General features: G+C 38.6%; 1 protein-coding gene across 1 annotated transcript; it reads left to right on the top strand.

Annotated features, from left to right (window-relative positions):
• The first annotated feature begins 1503 nt into the window (after positions 1 to 1503).
• LOC121935428 (protein ITPRID1-like) lies at positions 1504 to 12203 on the top strand. The gene is made up of 5 exons (XM_042476942.1): positions 1504 to 1713; positions 3955 to 4041; positions 4371 to 4573; positions 11042 to 11592; positions 12130 to 12203. The coding sequence occupies exons 1-5, from the start codon at positions 1682 to 1684 to the stop codon at positions 12193 to 12195; spliced, it is 939 nt and encodes a 312-aa protein (XP_042332876.1). The 5' UTR covers positions 1504 to 1681; the 3' UTR covers positions 12196 to 12203.
• Positions 12204 to 17335: the final 5132 nt, after the last annotated feature.

Below are 17335 nucleotides of genomic sequence, written 5' to 3'. Positions count from 1 at the left end.
TTCACACCATTCTCAAACTGTGTTATCCCAGAAATGTTTTCCACACTTTGTTTTCCGTTTTCTGCTGCTGCAGGAAATCACTGTTTCATTCCTGATCTTCTGACAGTACTTTACAGTGACAATTTCTTTTTTAAACTGATAGCTTTCGAAACAGCTGTGAAGGTGTTCAGTTATAGAAATTACTAGTCAAAACTTAAAAATAAAACCATTATCTGTTGTTTTGTATACATTTTTTATTAAGTCCTTAGGTTAGGTGGCATATTATTAGTGCCATATAGTGCTATACAATTCTGTACATTAAGTGTTCAAGTTAAGCACTGTATCGTTTCCATGTGGTTACACTTCATATTTGTGATTCTGATACAAAATCAACTTCAGGTAGAGTTTGGAAAAGTTACCTGTTAATGGTTATGCTGGTTGGGGGATTCTGGGATGTGTGATCCAAAAAGGTAAACTTTCCAAGCCTTGAAGCTGTGCATCTCCAATGCTCCATGTAGCATCTAGATTTGCAAGAAATTTCAGGGAGGTGATTTGGAATTATTTTTGTCCATGAAAGCAAATCTACAATTGATTTTATGTGGAAGCTGCAGTGTGAATATCTTGTGGTGACAACCTAAACAAGTGTCTTGATCCTTTAGTAGGCTGATGATTTATTATCCTCCAATGAATTCAGTCATTTGCCCACCCAGAAGATTAAAAACAGCAACCACCAACTTACTAGATTTATTTATTTATTTTTAAATGCCCATTCAATATTTTGCTACCTGTTGGTTAAGTATCTTTTCCAATAAAGATCAGTAAAGACACGGTATGCTTGCACCTATTAACCCTATTCACTGGCTTGATGTTGTTTTAGAAGTTTTATGATTGGGCTGAACTTGGGCTAGTTAGGAAAATCCCATTTCTTTATATAGCAGAGTAAAACCAAGGGGTCTGTAGGAGAAAAATGTGCACTTTAAACCAAAGGAAATATCATCAAATCACACTCCTGTGTTTTGTTTTGTTTTAAAGTTGAAAGACCCTTAATTCAGACTCAAGACATTGCAGGAAACAGCTTCCCCAAAAGAATGGAATAAAGAATGGAAGTCAACATCAACGGGCAAAAGCCAAGGAGCTATACTATGACAATTCTTTCTTCTTTAGATTAATCTAATGCTGCAATTCTATTTTCTAGTTTTTAAATAATGCTGGACAAAGGAGTTTATCTCAAATTATCATACTCTCAGTATCTATTTTATTTATATCAATATATGTCATAACTCAAATATATTATCATAGGAAAAATCTGTTCCTAAGATCATTCTTAACACATTTTTATCTCCTTTCCAGAACTAGACTTGATTATCCAGTAAAGTCCAATGCCCTTTCATACCACAAAATCACAGTGTTGTGATTCCATTTTAACTGTCACAGCACCATTTTATGTACTCCTGGGATTTGCAGATTAGACAGGGGCATTTAGAATTCTAATCCAGAGAGTTCTAGTGCCTCACCAAACTGCATGCCACAGGATTCCATAGAAGGTAGTATGTCAGTTAAAGTGGAATCATAGTGCTATAACTCTGCAGTATGAAACAGCCCTAAGTCTAAAATTGACTGGCTTAATAGTACAACTATTGTTGAATGTAATAAAAATAAATAAATATTTCATTTCTTTGTAGTTCTTTCACCGCCCTTGGGAATGGTACAAATGACTGTGCAGAACTACATGAGGTAGGTGTACTCACTGTATTAAGATGCCCGATGTCAGCTTCTACACTTCAAAATAGAGGCCTAGGAGAAAGATTGCCTTGGTGATGTCTTAACTGGAGGATGGCAGGAAGAATATTTGCTAGCTTAATGACAGCATCTAAAATTCCTGGTATTAAGCTTAATGTGCTCTAAATATAATTACTCAGAGTCACACATGGGTGTAAATGTAATGCATTTTATGCTAAAATATGTAGTAATCTTTCATGGTAAAACAAGCAAGTAACCAGAAGGTTAAAGGAGCTGCTGCACTCTCATGCATGTATCTCATCAACAGGGTATGAGTAAGACTAGGGGGCTGGTTCACACCATCCGTTTTTCCCATACATCATCATTGGCTACTTATAAACCATCCAGGGAAAGAGTTGCACAGACATAGCTGTACACAGAGATCCCTGGATGTCATTTCAATTGTTCCAGTTGCCCTGTTTCCACCTTCCAAGATCATAGCAGAACTTTGGTTACACAATATTTCCCAACATGTCACACATGTGCATACTACTGCATGGAGAAAACATATGGATGTAGCCAGTGGCATCACTAGGGTTGGTGTCACCCGGTGCAGTAACTCATGGTGTCACACACACCTCCATTGACTTCCTTCCACACCACACCCATACAGAATCCTTAGTAATTCTCATATGCTACTGAATGTCATGTTAATAGTTGTGGCATAAACAACTAGCAAAATTAAAATTAAACCTATAATTTAATTTAAATTACAATATCATATGCACATAATAAATGTTTTACATATACATAGTTTTACGTGGTTGAAGTGAAACTTTGGTAAAATGTGATGTTTTTAAAGATTTTTTAAAAATATTAAAATATTTTTTTAAAAAATTTAAATTTAAAATTTGATTAAAAAAAAAATACCCAGGGCCTTTCCTTTCTCCTCTCACTGAGCCTCACTCCACGCACACCATCACTTCAACATTTTAAAGAATTACAGGCGAATGCCACAACCCGTTTCTGCCAAAATGAAGATATTTGAGGAGCAGTGGTGTCACCTTCCCATTATGGTGTCACCTGGTGTGGTCTGAACCCGCCACACTCCCCTAGTGATGCCAGCTTGTGCATCCAATGCAGCTTGTGCATCCACTTATATAAGGTGACAGTGGTGTTTGCCTTCAAATCACTTACTCTCACTTTTGTTTTATTCTCATTAATAACCACTTCCTCATAAAGTACAGTACATCCCCATACCCTGCACTTTATAGTATACTCTTGCACAAACACAGTTCACCAATGCACATAAGAAGCTTTCTTTCACATGCATTAAAAATAAGAAGCATCTCAGAGGACAAATAGAGGAACCATGAACCATAATTCAACTCTCCAGCAGTTAGATATGCAGGAATTCAAAAACAGACATTTAAGAATTAAGCACACACATGAATGAATCTGTGAATTTGTGTTTCTCTAAAAAAATTTCTCAAGTTATAGTCATCCCAAATAAATCTGGTGATGAAAATTCCAAATTTTTGTAAATATAGATTTAAAAAACAAACGGAAATACATTTCACCAGAGCCCTACCTACTTATAGAGAAATGCAGATAGGCAAAGGAAAAGGACATATTACGTTAAAGTTGACTCAGCTCCCCACTCTACCTAAGAAAAAAGATATCTGTGGCTGATGGATGTTTGTGAGAGGGAGGGAATGGAGAATATTTTCTGGTTTTGGAGGACCACACAGCCAAAATGTTTTCAGTCCCACACAGTTTTCAGGACCACACAGCCAAAATGTTTTCAGCAAACTACGTAATAGATCTCAACAGCAGTGAAGAAATCATTGTGAGAAACTCCCTCCAAAACTCTTCCCATGATATATTCTGCATAGCGCTTTATTAAAAGCAGTTATATCTTTCTAGAAGGTAGGTGGCTAGAGAAAGTGTGCTCCCTAAAGACTCTTGAAGATATACCATCTGTCAAAACCAAAGAAGATCTGCCACCTTTATAATTAGCATTTACTGGTACCTTAACACCTACATTCTAACACCTACTGTAACATACCGTTCCTGAGAATAAATGTGTTTGCCACAATCTCATACATGCTTTGCTACTGAAAGGATCCTACAAAGTAACATTTTGAACTGAAATCAAGATTATATATATATATATATATATATATATATATATATATAATATCCTAGAGAACCTCAAGTATAAACAAATGTTACTGTTGTGTTCCCCTTCTACAGATCCTTACACCGGTTTTCAGAAATGCCTGTTCTCTCAAGATGGAACAGCATGAGCTCATCTCTTCCTCTCCCCAATACTCCAAAAAGGTCAGTCTTAGCCCTATGATTTCAATATTTGTACCTTTTACATCAAGGATACAAATCATGTTGTTGAAATACAGTTCCCACCAGTCCTACCATGGTCAACAATGAGGTATGATGGCAGCTGCGGTCCAAAAACCTTATGACCAATCCTGTTTCACACTGTACCATACAGTGCACATTGTGCTATTGTACGTCATCTAGCTGAAAAATATCTATTGAGGCAAAAAGTGATAGAACGTGAGATAATTTATAACATGTCTATAGATTAGCTTAGTGAAAGAAGATATCATGTCAGCCAGCTGGCATAATTTTTCTTGATGTTTTCTCCATAGTATCACTGAGTGGCTAGATTTCTCGGAAAAGGATCCAGTAGAGGTTTTGCTGGATTTGGGGTTTGGCACTGATGAACCAGACATCTGCACTAAAATCCCTTCTCGCTTCATCAGTTGTGCATCCACTGCTAAAGGAATCAATATCCTTGTCTTTATTGAAGCCCAAAGGCAGCGCATGGATTTAGAAAGCCCCAATTTGTGTGGTGAGTAGATGATGGCTAGGGAAAGATTGATTAGTGCTACTTCCATCTTTTCTTCTTATGAAAGACACAAACCTTTTTGGAGCAGGACACACATGCCAGCCATTCTCAACAGGTACAGAGACCCAGCATGGCATAGTGGTTTGAGCATTAGACTATGACTCTGGAGACTAGGATTCTAATCCTTGCTTGGCCTTGGAAACCCATTGGGTAACCTTGGGCAAGTCTCATTCTCTCAGCCTCAGAGGAAGACAAAGACAAACCTATTCTGAACAAATCCTGCAAAGAAAAACCATGATAGGGTTGCCATAAATAAATCGATAACAACTTAAAGGCACACAACAACAACATAGGTGGCCTCATCAAACAGTGAGTTTGTAAGCATTTAGAAAGGAATACTATAATTACAAAAAGCCAACATGGATTTCTTTTAAAAAAAGTCATATCAGACTAATCTTATCTGGTATATATATATATATATATATATATAATTACTAGCTTGGTAAATGAAGGGAATGCTATGGATGTAGCATATCCTGATTTCAGTAAGGCCTTCAACAGGGAGTGACGTAGGGAGCTGGGTATGTTTAGCCTAGAGAAAATGTTTAAATATTTGAAGGGATGTCATACTGAAAATGGAGCAAGCTTATTTTCTTCTGCTCCAGAGACTAGAACTCAAAGCAATGGATGCAAACTTAAAGGAAGTTTAAGTTTAGCCCTTCCATAACATCATAAAAGATCCATAAGCCATTTGGATTATTATACTCCACTATCAGGTTTTTCCCAGCCTGCCTAAGAGAGTATCAGCTGAGTGGAAAGAATCTAAGCAAATGCCTCCACTCACATCATTGTCACACTCACAACTCTTGTATGTGCATCAGCTGCCATTAAGGGAAAATTGTTTAATGCATGTACATTTCAAGAAGATTGTGTTAGCAATGAAGTGACGACGTTTCATTCATTTTGTTGTTATTTTATGAATCCCAAACTTGTTGTCACCAGATACTGTTGGGCTTCTGTATGTTGGATGTTAACTACCAGCATGACCCGTGGTCAGGTATTCTGGGAATTGTAGTGCAATATCTACAACATTTGAAGATCCAGATTTGGGAACCACCTGTACATTGATTGAACCACAGCACAAAAGAGAATTTTAATGTCTTAGGGGCTGTGCTAACACAACCACCCTTTTTGCAGCCAAATCGAAGCCACGGCAACTGTATACTGCAGCCCCAATGTTGCCTTTCCAGGGCGCTAAAGGGATCCGCAAAAAGTGACTTTTTTTGTGCCCTGGAAAGGGTGAAACAGCCACGGCACCATAGCTAAATAGTGCTCTTTTGGCGCTGCATTATGCAGATGCAGCGCTGGAGAAGCGCCATATAGCTGCATGCCATGTGGTGCAGTGCAGTGTCATGATGCCCTGGGGGCAGAGCCAGGATGTGCATCATGTAGATGCTACACCCTGACTCTGCCCCCAGGACGGCCCAAAGTACCGGGCTGCACAGGGCCTTAGTTCCCAGGGTTTTAATTCATGCATATACTCATGTACTCATTGGCAACTTGTAAAGAACAAGACACACACTGAAAACAGCAGCAGAGTAATTATGGACAGTAGTCTAAATGCAAATCATAGATTTCTTTAAATGAAAGAATGTTGGCTTGGTAGAACACCAACATTGTTCCATAAACAGGATTGGGTATTTTGAACCACCAATATCCTGGCAGAAATTGAGATGGAGAGAATTTAATAAGCAAGCCAGGAGTATATCTTTCTTATATGAAGAAGTGCTAACAGCTTTTATAAGGAATGGGCTTGGCAACGTCCAAAGAAAAGCAGCAGTTTAGAGTCTCAACAGTCACATTGAGAAATGTATTCATGCATTGATGAATTTCTAGCACTAGGGGAACACCCAAAGCTAGATTTACAATAAAGTTACAAAGTCTTGAGTAAATTTCAATAAAATGTGAAGATTTCAAAGTTGCAAATAAATATGTACTACCAATATGAGTAAACATACTGCAATGTGCAAAACCTATGTGGAAATTCTGGTGCATTAGCCAGTGAAATTTATCTTAATTTATCTTCTGAGGTTTCTGTCCATCTATTCATGCTCTGACCAAAGACAGAGATTCTGAGTTAATGCTGTAAATTATTGCTGGAATTATCTGGGATATATAGCTGTTCTTAATAAACATGTAGAATATTCTTGCATGATAGTCCAAATATTCTTGGACAACAGTATTTGTCTTAAATAGTTTTGCTATGATGATCTCTAATTCAGAGATGCTTCAGCATGGGTCGTTTAACTCAGTCATAGTAATGCATTGGTAAACCATGCTTGATACTAAATGAACTCTTACCCTTGTGTCCTAGGAAATCAGAGAAAGAAATGTCAATTGGCCTGTGCTAATGGGAAAAGCTATCAGTTTAGGGACAGGTGAGAATATATAAAAAATTAGCAGAATCTGGCAAAATTCTATTTTTACTTTAATAAATAAATAAAAACTTTATTTATATCCCACTTATTTGTAAGAAACAATCAAAGCGGCTTCCAACAATAAAATAATACAGATATACAAAAATAGTAAAATACTATTACTAATAATAATACACACACCCCTTAAAAAAGAAGTAAATCATCTGGGATTAAAATTTGAGACATAAAATAACACATAGCATAGCACAAAAGCAGTGGGCAAGAACTCATCATGCCGGGATTGTACCAATACACAAATGCTCCATGTATGGGGAATCTTTAATTCCCAGAATCTTCCAGCCTACTTTTGTAGTCCAAAAGTAACGTTTCCAAGTTCTGGCTATAAACATGTAATGTTGGAACTAGCAATAATGCTGCCAAGAAAAAAAAAGAGAGACTGAACAAGGTAAGATTCATGCTTTAGCCTGGCAGTAGCTTTTAAGACAGGAGTCTTTAGTCCTATAACCCCCATCATCCTCATGCAGCATAGGCAATGGTAAGCGATTGCGTAAACTCTGGAGTCCACTGAATGACAAGTTTGTCTTTCACATTTTGAGAACACTCTAGGTTTAAGCATGGAAATTCCATACAAACCAGAATCAGTGTCATCACACAAGTTAGCATTCCGTTGCCTCATTAGAGGAAAAGCAGATCAATGTTCTCCGTGTTGCTGGCATGTCCAGAGTGAAAGTTCTGCTTCACTCTTCTATGTTACATTGAATCTGGTGTGAGAGGGTCAAGTTAGAACAGGATTTTATTTGTTAAATATGGTAGAGAAAGAATTGGAAAATAAATATGGAAAAATACTTTTTTACATGTTCATCATGGCACAGTTAGCCCTAGCAAAAAAATGGAGATCCGAGTGTATCCCTGAAAAAGAAGAATGGCTACTAAAATTATATGACGCAATGGAGATGGATAAATAAAATAAAATAATAAAACTTTTCTTTATATCCCGCTTTTCTGTGACAAGACAATCAAAGCGGCTTACAACACGTTAAAATCCACATTTACAAATTTATATCCCGAATTCCCCCCCTTAAAATAGGATTAAACAAGTTACAATTTAAAACATCTATTAAAAACACAATACAATACAGCGAGGACAGAGCAGTGGGATGATACATGATGCGGGGGGCAGTCATTCTGTGGCCGGGCACTTTTATTCAGGAAAGTCCTGCTGGAAGAGATCCGTCTTGACAGCTTTTTTAAAGCTGTCTAAGCTGGCAATTTGACAGATCTTGTCTGGCGGACTGTTCCATAGTTTGGGAGCAATTGCAGAGAAGGCCCTCTGGGAGGTAGCAGTTAGTCTGGTTTTTAAAGGCTGCAATAGATTCCCCCTATAGGACCTGAGGGTTCGGGGCGGATTATATGGAAGCAGGCGATCCCTCAAATAGGTTGGACCCAAGCCATGTAGGGCTTTAAAGTTTATAACCAACACCTTGTATTGTGCCCGGAAACTAATAGGCAGCCAGTGAAGAGATTTTAAGATGGGTGTTATTCGGCCACTCCTAGTTTTTCCGGCGACCAGCCTGGCTGCCATATTTTGCACTAATTGAAGTTTCCAGACTAGACACAAGGGTAGCCCCATGTAGAGTGCATTACAGAAATCAAGTCGTGAAGTTACCAGTGAATGTACAACAGTTTCTAGGTCCTTTACTTCCAGGAAAGGGCGCAGGTGGCGTATCAGCCGAAGCTGATAACAGGCACTTCTGATTGTCGCATTCATGATTTCTCATGTGAAGCGACGGATCTAGGAGCACCCCCAGACTGTGAAATTAACTCACATAATAAAAGGAAAACAATTAGATAATGTAAAAAAAACCTGAATGGAATTTGGTACATAACTACATAAACAAAATACGGAATATGTAAAAAAATGATAAAATAAAATTAATTAACAATCATCAAATCATTAAAATATAGATAAAGAGTAGAATATTTTTGGTCTCTTGAGGAAATGAGCAACAATAGGAAATAATAAACAAATTAGATAGAGACGTTGAAGCCATGTAATAAACTATAAACCAAGAGTATGTTAAGTATAAAAGAATACACACACACACACACACACACACACAGAATTGGCCCTTCTTATACACGGATTTTTTTATCCATGGATTCAAGCATCCACAGTTTGAAAATGTTCAAAAACAGTATAAATTTCAAATATCAAACTTTGATTTTCCAGTTTTTATAATGGTCACCATTTTGCTATGTCACTATATTTAATGAGATTTGAGCATACATGGATTTTGTTATCCATGGGGGATCTTGTAACCAAACCCCAGCCTATAACAAGGGTCCACTGTATATAGGTTCGGTATATGAAAACAAATGAACTTATAACTCAGATACAGTAATATATAAAAGAGAATGATGACTAAGTTTGAATTTTAGGACTCATCACTGCTAAGAAAATATGTGGTTTATTATTGATAAACAAGAACTATTCGTAAACAATATAGATCGAGGAGGAATCACAGATGATTATAGATAAACAAGAATCAATGTAAAGAGATGAAAATGTAAGGATAACAAATTAATAAGATAAGCAGGATAAGAAATTGTATAAGTGAGCTTAACAGAGACTGGAATTGTGATCGCAACAACTTAAGTAGATGTGGTTAACAATAACATATCAACAGTAGAAAGCCAATAATAGAGGAATAGATAAATCGGCAAATGATGGAAAGGAAGTAAGGTATGAATGAAGAAGGTGCAAGAAAGTGAATGAAGGTCAGTGTTAGTGAAATGATGGTAAGCAAAGAGGGAATGAAGTTAGATAAGGTTAGATGTGATAAAAGAAAGAAGGAAAAGGGAGAGGAGGAGGAAGTAAAGGAAAGAAGGTTTAAGATAGGAAGGTTTAAAGAAGTTAGAAGCAAGAAAGCTTGGTACAAAGTAGAAAGATATAAGGAAGAAAGAGTAGTTGGAAGGCCATCATTGCTAACTATATTAAAATAACTAAAAGTTGTAAAAATATATATGAATTTTTGTGTTTGTGGAAATGTTTGTGATTGCAAATTTAGACATTATATGTTATGTTTTTAGATTTTATGTGGTGTTTTAAAATGTTCAATAAAAATTATTTAAAAAAATAAGTAGGGTGAGCAGGTTAAAGAGAATATGAATGTGCTTTAGAACATTCTTGCTAGATGGAACATGGCTAAAGAAAACTTTATGGCCACTTCAAATATCCAGTCAATGCTACATTTATGTCTGAGATGACTACATTTACATCTCACTTTATTATGAGATTTGTTCCACAAATACAAGCACATACACTTGTAAACTTTGAATGTTTTGGGTCATATGGTCCCCTGTAAAAATAGCATCTCTCTTTCCTTCAGGGATACTGATGGATGTGTACCTGGGTGACACATAATGGTGAGGCACAGCATAAAACTCCATATCACAACTTCCAGGACTCACTGTTGCACTGCAATAGACCACCACTCACCACCCATAGTTCAGGGAAGCATCTGACTATGTCCCTATAGCCAAGACACAGACCAAAGGCATCTTCCATCAAGATGTATTTGGGTCTGCTGGAGGTCTCAACAGATAATGTCATCAGTCTACATCTGACTAAGGGTCATAGACACTTTTTTACATTCTCTTTTCTATCCATCATCAGTGGAATGGCTGGGAGAACTAGTGCAATGCAACAGTGAGTGTCAGGGGAGGCATTTGGATGTTGTGGAGGGATGAAGAGAATGCCAACCTCGACAGCAACCAGAAAACAACAACTAGTGCATTATTTAGTAGGTTTGATCTGTATAGTAGTCCACCTTTATCCATGGTTTTGCTCTTTGCTATTTCAGTTACTTGCAGCCAATCACTGTCCAAAATTATTAGTGGTATTGGGTTCAGTACTATCTATGGTTTCAGGCATCCACTAGGGGTCCTAGAATATATTCCCCAAAGATAAAAGGAGACGACTGTAATGAAGCAAGTCAATATACAATGTTTGTTTTTCTCTCTCAAATTTAAGGACGTTTTCGACAACTGCAAGTCCTGGACCACGTGACTAGTGCCTTTTCCTCTTTGCTGAGCGATGTCAGTGCCTTGCAGCAGAAACCAGAAGACAAAAACAGAGAGAAAACTGCAGTAGACTCTCTGAAGGAGAAAACGGTATTCACACAGAAAAAGAGGAGAAGAATAGGTCAGCTCCTGAGGAAAGCATCCAGGCAGACAAGTATTCAGGGTCCTCAAGCTTATCGAAGTGCTGGTCCATGCAAGTCCAAAGAAGACTGCTGTCCTGCTGCTGATATAGATAGTACTGCCTTGGTCTCTCTGAAAGAAGAACTGTTCCCAAGTGAGGAGATCAAAGAGGCAATTAATGTAACTCACTTTCTACACGCCAGAGCTAGCAAAACCTGGGCATTACCTCATCTACCTATAAAGCAGTCCCATCTTCCTTCCTGCTCTGAAATGGCTCTTAAAGACAGACCACGCAAAGAACCCAATTTGCTGTTGACCCATATGCTCAGGAGGGTATCTGGCTTAGGTGGCAAGCCTGCAGATTCCTTTGAAATGGAGGAGGTAAGGCAAACTGGTATATATGGCACATGGGTAGGAAGCAGAGATGTGTACTATATGGCAGACAATAGACCCATGAGGCCCTCCAGATGTTGTTCAACTGCACCTCCCATCCTTCCTAATAATTGTTGAGGGGGGACTAGAACCTGGATTTGCCAAGTTCCAGTCCAGCACTGCAAATCTCAGCAGTTGCCCAGCATGCTTAAACCTGTTTTGTCTCCATTTTGCCATCACTCAAATGGTATTACTATTGCTGTCACTCACTACCTGTTTTCCCTGTTAGAGAGACTTATTTCCATAGGGAAATACTGTGCTTTGACCCAGCAATAGTGGGATATGGAAGCGATGTGTGATGCAGTCCTGAAAAGTGAAAAGTGAAATTCAATGTATTTTTCAAAAGAAAAAGATGTACCAACAACAGAGAAACATCTGGAAGGCTTACTGCTGTTTTAGTTTGAAATCCTAAAGTAAAAGAGAAGAAATATACATTTAATAATTAAAACACCAAACTGTTTTAAGAAGTGTTTTTCCCTGTCTCAGATCCAGAGCTTTGAAGATGAATCTTTCTGGGGAAATCCTCTTGAAAGCACCTCAGGTGGGTATTAGCAAACATAATTGCTCTATATGTTTTTGCAAGTTTGCATATGGGAGAGTCTTCAGCTATAAATGCTAGCAAAATGAACTGGTCGACCAAACAACCTTCACAGCCTGAAATCTTGAAACAATAATCTGCACCGCCTTCAATTGGTGGGATGTTTGCTAGACACTGACTATAAATGACCAGGAATTCAGAAGTTAGTAAAAGGGATTGCACAGTACCCTGTTTTCAGAAGCTCTACAACAGGTGTTACAGAACTGAAAGAGTGAAGGACATGTCTCCAAGCCCCAACTTTTTTTGCTAACCCTTCCATGTCTGACCCTTCCAATAGAGACTATAAATATGTTCAAATGAATACACTTATGGTCCACTCTCTCTGCAATTGAGAATTCTGATTACACAAAGCTATTCTTAGCATGTAGGACTGTAAGTATGTCTAATTTGAATGTATTTACATTATACATTCTACCTCAAGAGGATTCTAGTCCTCATTTTTACATTTCAATATAAAATACCATCAGAGTTTAGAAAGTTACTTTTAAAAAGTAATTCTTTATTCCTAAAGTCTGTAATCAGGTAAGAAATATGTGGATTTCTTAAATACCATTTACAGCAATAAACAGATTTAGGGATCAAATGACAGACTAACTGGCGCTTATGGCTACAAGTATGATAAAGAAAATGGTACTTGCAACTGTTAATAATGCCATTGTTCTCCTTTCGGCTGTCAAAACCGACATGCCTGAATTCCATCAAATAAGGCTCAGAATAGATGTTGACTAGACTTGATTGATGGCCCTTGCAGTCTCGTCCAACTCTATGATTCTATGATTAATCAAAATGCATTAGTATACAGAATATTAGCTTGGCTGCACAATCATCTATTTGTCCATTGCTGATCCCAGATTGATCCTTCATGGAAGCACATAACATGGCATTTCCTTTGTTTTGGGGTTTGTTTGTTTTTTATGTATTTTTTTTAAATGGTCCAGAAGAATATTGAACACAGTGTGATGTCCACCTTCTGGGGGGTGGATGGGTAGGATTTTGGGGTCTTCAAGATGGCAGACAAAAATTCAACAGGTGAAGTTTTCCTGTAATGCAAAAAGAGCTTATGCTTGAATCATGAATCAGTAAAGCAGATAACTGGGAATAGGTTTTCTGCCCTCAGGTGAACCTGTGTTAGAACAACAGATGTTTGGACTGTAGTTATGTCAGAGTCAGAAGTTGTATTATATGGACATGACTGATGAAAATAATGTTCAGTTTAGTTGTATGGTTAGTCCTCTGCCCTCTGTCCAATTGCTAGAAGGTGGAGCAAGCTTATTTTCTGTTCCTCCAGATATTAGTACACCACCCAATGGATTTACATTGCAAGAAGAAAAGAGTCCACCTACCCATTACAAAGAACTTTGTGATGGTAATAGCTGTTCAGGTGTGAAATAGATTGACTCAGAGTACACACCTTTATAGGTCTTCATGTAAAGACTGGATGCTATCTTTCAGGAGTGGTTTAGCTATATATTACAGTAAGGAATGTTGAACTAGATGACATTTGTAGTCTCTTTCAACTCTATAATTCTGTGCATAAATCAGTGTGCCCCTGTGGCTGTGTGTGCAGCCCAAGGCTTCTTTGTGGCCTTTACCTTCTCCAAATTCCTCAAATCTACAACAACAATAAAGAGCTAAATGAATGGCCTCTCCTCAAACCTTCCAAGAGAGGCAATTCATATTTTAATTGGTTTTAAGGCCCTCCTCGCATTGTTTAATGTAAAAAGAAAATAAACCTGTTTTTCAAAACAGGAGGTGGGCCTGCACACGTCCAGTTGTTAGAGGTTTTTCCTGGGATTCTTACAGTCTCCAGAGGGTCCCATCTGAATATTTAGCCCTTGGATCCAATGCACTTGCCTGCACCTGCTCAAATGAAATTGTGCTATCTGAATCAGAGCAGCAAATAGCCTTCTTTACATAGCCAACTCAAGGTACACCATTCCCAAAGCTAGCAATGTCATTTTGACCAATGAGGCCAAAAGACAAAAAAAGACAAAAACAAAACAAAAAAACTGACCTCTTAAGAACCAGTCACCATCCAGAACAATAACAATGCAATAGTAAATAAATAAATAAATAAATAAATAAAGGTAAATAACTCATCATTTGCTGCACTTCCACAAGTTCCCAAACCTGCTGCCTTAATAGTAGGGCCAGTTCTGGAGAAAGACCATCCCTTGGCTGCTATGTATCATTTCTCTTCAGTCTTGTTTCTTTTCTCTTTAACTGTGTCATGAGATTCCTTTAATCTTTTCCTCCCCTTTTGCAGAATGCACAGATGTAATTCTAAAAGACACTCAAACCCCAAGCATCCCTAAATGACATAAGGAATACCAGAGTGTTTTTGAGCAGTAGTGGGTATGTGGATGAGCATGTTTTTTTAAGGGGGAAAAAAAAGATTACAATTTCTTATTAGGCAATTTTATCATTGTTATAAATAAGTAATTGTACTGGGGAGAAGGGATAATCCTTATTTAATTAAATTCATCTATACTCCCAGGTTGGCAGCAACCAGACATATGTGAGACTAATACCCACAGCCTGCCTTGTATGCATGTGCAATTAAAAATTCACTCTACAGTAGCACTGGCAGTTTAGTGTTGCTTTTGGCATTTACAAATTCTTTTATTTTGTGACTTTTTTCCCCACCATACACATATGCTGGAGCAGATGTTGCTTATTTGTTGTTTATTCAAATCTGTAAGCTCTGGCAGCAAGCACCATTGTTCTGTAATGAAGCCTCACTCTGTCCTGTTTTAGGAAGCCCCAGTAAATGTCTGATGGGCAGCTAGCTCCAAGCAGGAGGGCTGTGCTTAGTTTACTGGCATCTAGCTATCTCTCTAGCTACTCCCATTTGAAGATACTGGCCACTAGGCTATGCAAAGGTGCTGAAAGCAACATAATATAGTGAACATCAAGGCAGGCCGGTCATGGTCTTTCCCTCTTATTTGCATTCACTTAGATGTTGTAAGCCAGTTTGGTGCAAAGGTTTAACTGCTGACTAGGATTCCAAGAGACAAGATTTCAAATCTCCAATCAGCCATGGAAACCCCCGAGGTAACCTTGGGCCAGTGACCCTCTCTCAGCCTAAGAGGAAGGCAATGGCAACCTTTCTCTGAAGAAGTTTTGCCAGGAAAACACTATGAGAGTGTTGCCAGAAGTCAGTGTCGATGTGAAAGCACATGAAAACAACATGTAAACCTTTTACTTTCACTCTTTTGGAACAGAGTTCTTCTGCCCACAAATGCATACTTCCTTTTTTTGGCCTGTCTTTGGGAAGGATATAAATGCAGCTAAAATATGTTTTAGTATTGTTTCACTTCAGTTAATTGTGTAGCATTACGGTAGAACTGTCAGAAACAGAGAATCTCCCTCTAACAGTGCTCCCATGTAGTGATGTTCTGTGTCTCCCATCCCTTCCTTTTTAAATTGTTCCCCTTCTTTGCCCCATAGCTTGGGTCAGCTGTTTTTTTTCCCAGACCGTAGGGGCATTAACCGAAGAAGAAATGGGGCTGCTCCCTGTATTGACTGTGCCAACATGGCAGCAGTCACTGGCTGAGGAACCCTCTTTGCAGCCCAAGAGGCAATCAATCAGAAAAGTAACCACCTCCATCTGGCATATGGTAGCCTGGAAACTCACTTTCATAGCATTTGTGATTCATCTTGTCCCAACAAGTGGTGCCAGGGACCAAACCACATTTGAGTCTTTCCAGCAGCTGGGTATATTCTACCTCTCCAGCATGCTAAGCTGACATATTAGCTCCCATGACTTATTAAGTGGCAGTTCTTTTAATTATCACACCTTCACTCCTCCTCCTTCTCCCACCCACCATCTCCCCACCATACATTTTGGCTCCATGGGAATATCTGCAGAAGGCAATTGGCATTTTTCTTAATTGACTATGTTCCAATAGTGTGAATCCTGTTTATTATCCTGCTCTAAAGTACATATGGGAATGATTGCTTGATGGCGGGAAGGACAGAGCAGAGAGAGAGAGAGAGAGAGAGAGAGAGAGAGAGAGAGAGAGGAACACACTACAGTAATTTTCCTGTTTCTAAATGGCATCAGGGCAAGTTCTATTGGTTTTCACAGATGGTAGTTGCTTGTCAAATGCTATTGATCACAGCAAAAGGTATTATGTACTTAATCCTTTCCCCTCCCTGTCACATTTCATCATAACTTGCCTTGCAGGTTTCTTGCAAAATCCTATGGCTCCTGTATTTAGTTTCTCATCTACAAACATACACACATTTGTTCAGAGGAAGAGATGCAGCAAAAGAGAGGAACAAATAGAATTAAATTGTATTTGGACAGAAGGCAGTATTGAGGGCAAGTTTTTTGTGTCGGCTACTTAGTTAAGTATACTTAATTAAGTAACCTCTCCTGGCCCGACCCTCCAAGACCTGACAGAAATGTTATTTATCCATGTGATGATCACTGACAGAATGGACCTTCTTCTCCCCCTGCAACTGATGACAAGTAAACTAGGTGTGTGTCAGGGGGTGATCATGGAAACAATGACACAATTGTGAGCAAGTAGTGATTGTGAACAGTTACCATGATTTGTTCATCCATAACTGTTCTGTTTTAACAATCACTACTTATTCATAATTGTAATGCTATTGTCATGGTCATAACCCTTTCCAGCCTACTTTACTGGGCATCAGCTGCATGAAGGAGAAGGAAGTCCACTCTGACAGTGATCATCACATGAATGAATAATATTTCTATCAGGTTTCAGGTGGGAGCAGGACAGGAGAGGTAATTCAATAAAATATACTTAACCAAGACTTGAAACAGATGGGCCAAATAAAATGGCTTCTGCCCACTTTGAGGGCATGGTGTTTACATGATGCATGCCCCCATGGTGACCACAAACCATTCCGAGGCTGCGCCAATGGGGGTAAAGCTGGTGGCCCATTTGGGATTGCAGCAGCAGCCCACTTTGGAAGCGAGCTGTGCAGTCGCCGCAGTCCTGGTCTGATCGCAGTTGGAGCAGTCAGAGGCCACTCCTTGCCACCCGTCTTCTTCACGCCTAAGTAACTGATACAGAATACCCCTCCTCTCTCTCTCTCTCTCTCTCTCTCTCTCTCTCT

This window comes from Sceloporus undulatus, chromosome 6, assembly GCF_019175285.1.
Source record: "Sceloporus undulatus isolate JIND9_A2432 ecotype Alabama chromosome 6, SceUnd_v1.1, whole genome shotgun sequence".
Classification (NCBI taxonomy): Eukaryota; Metazoa; Chordata; class Lepidosauria; order Squamata; family Phrynosomatidae; genus Sceloporus; species Sceloporus undulatus.
Note: the sequence above shows the minus strand (reverse complement) of the source record. Positions and strands in the feature narration are given on the sequence as shown.

Bases quoted from the DNA above. Each gene is read 5' to 3' on its own strand.
- LOC121935428 (XM_042476942.1), top strand. From the start codon at position 1,682: ATGGTACAAATGACTGTGCAGAACTACATGAG. The intron at 1,714-3,954 runs GTAGGTGTACTC...CCCCTTCTACAG, and splicing joins ACTGTGCAGAACTACATGAG to ATCCTTACACCGGTTTTCAG. The intron at 4,042-4,370 runs GTCAGTCTTAGC...TTTTCTCCATAG, and splicing joins CTCCCCAATACTCCAAAAAG to TATCACTGAGTGGCTAGATT.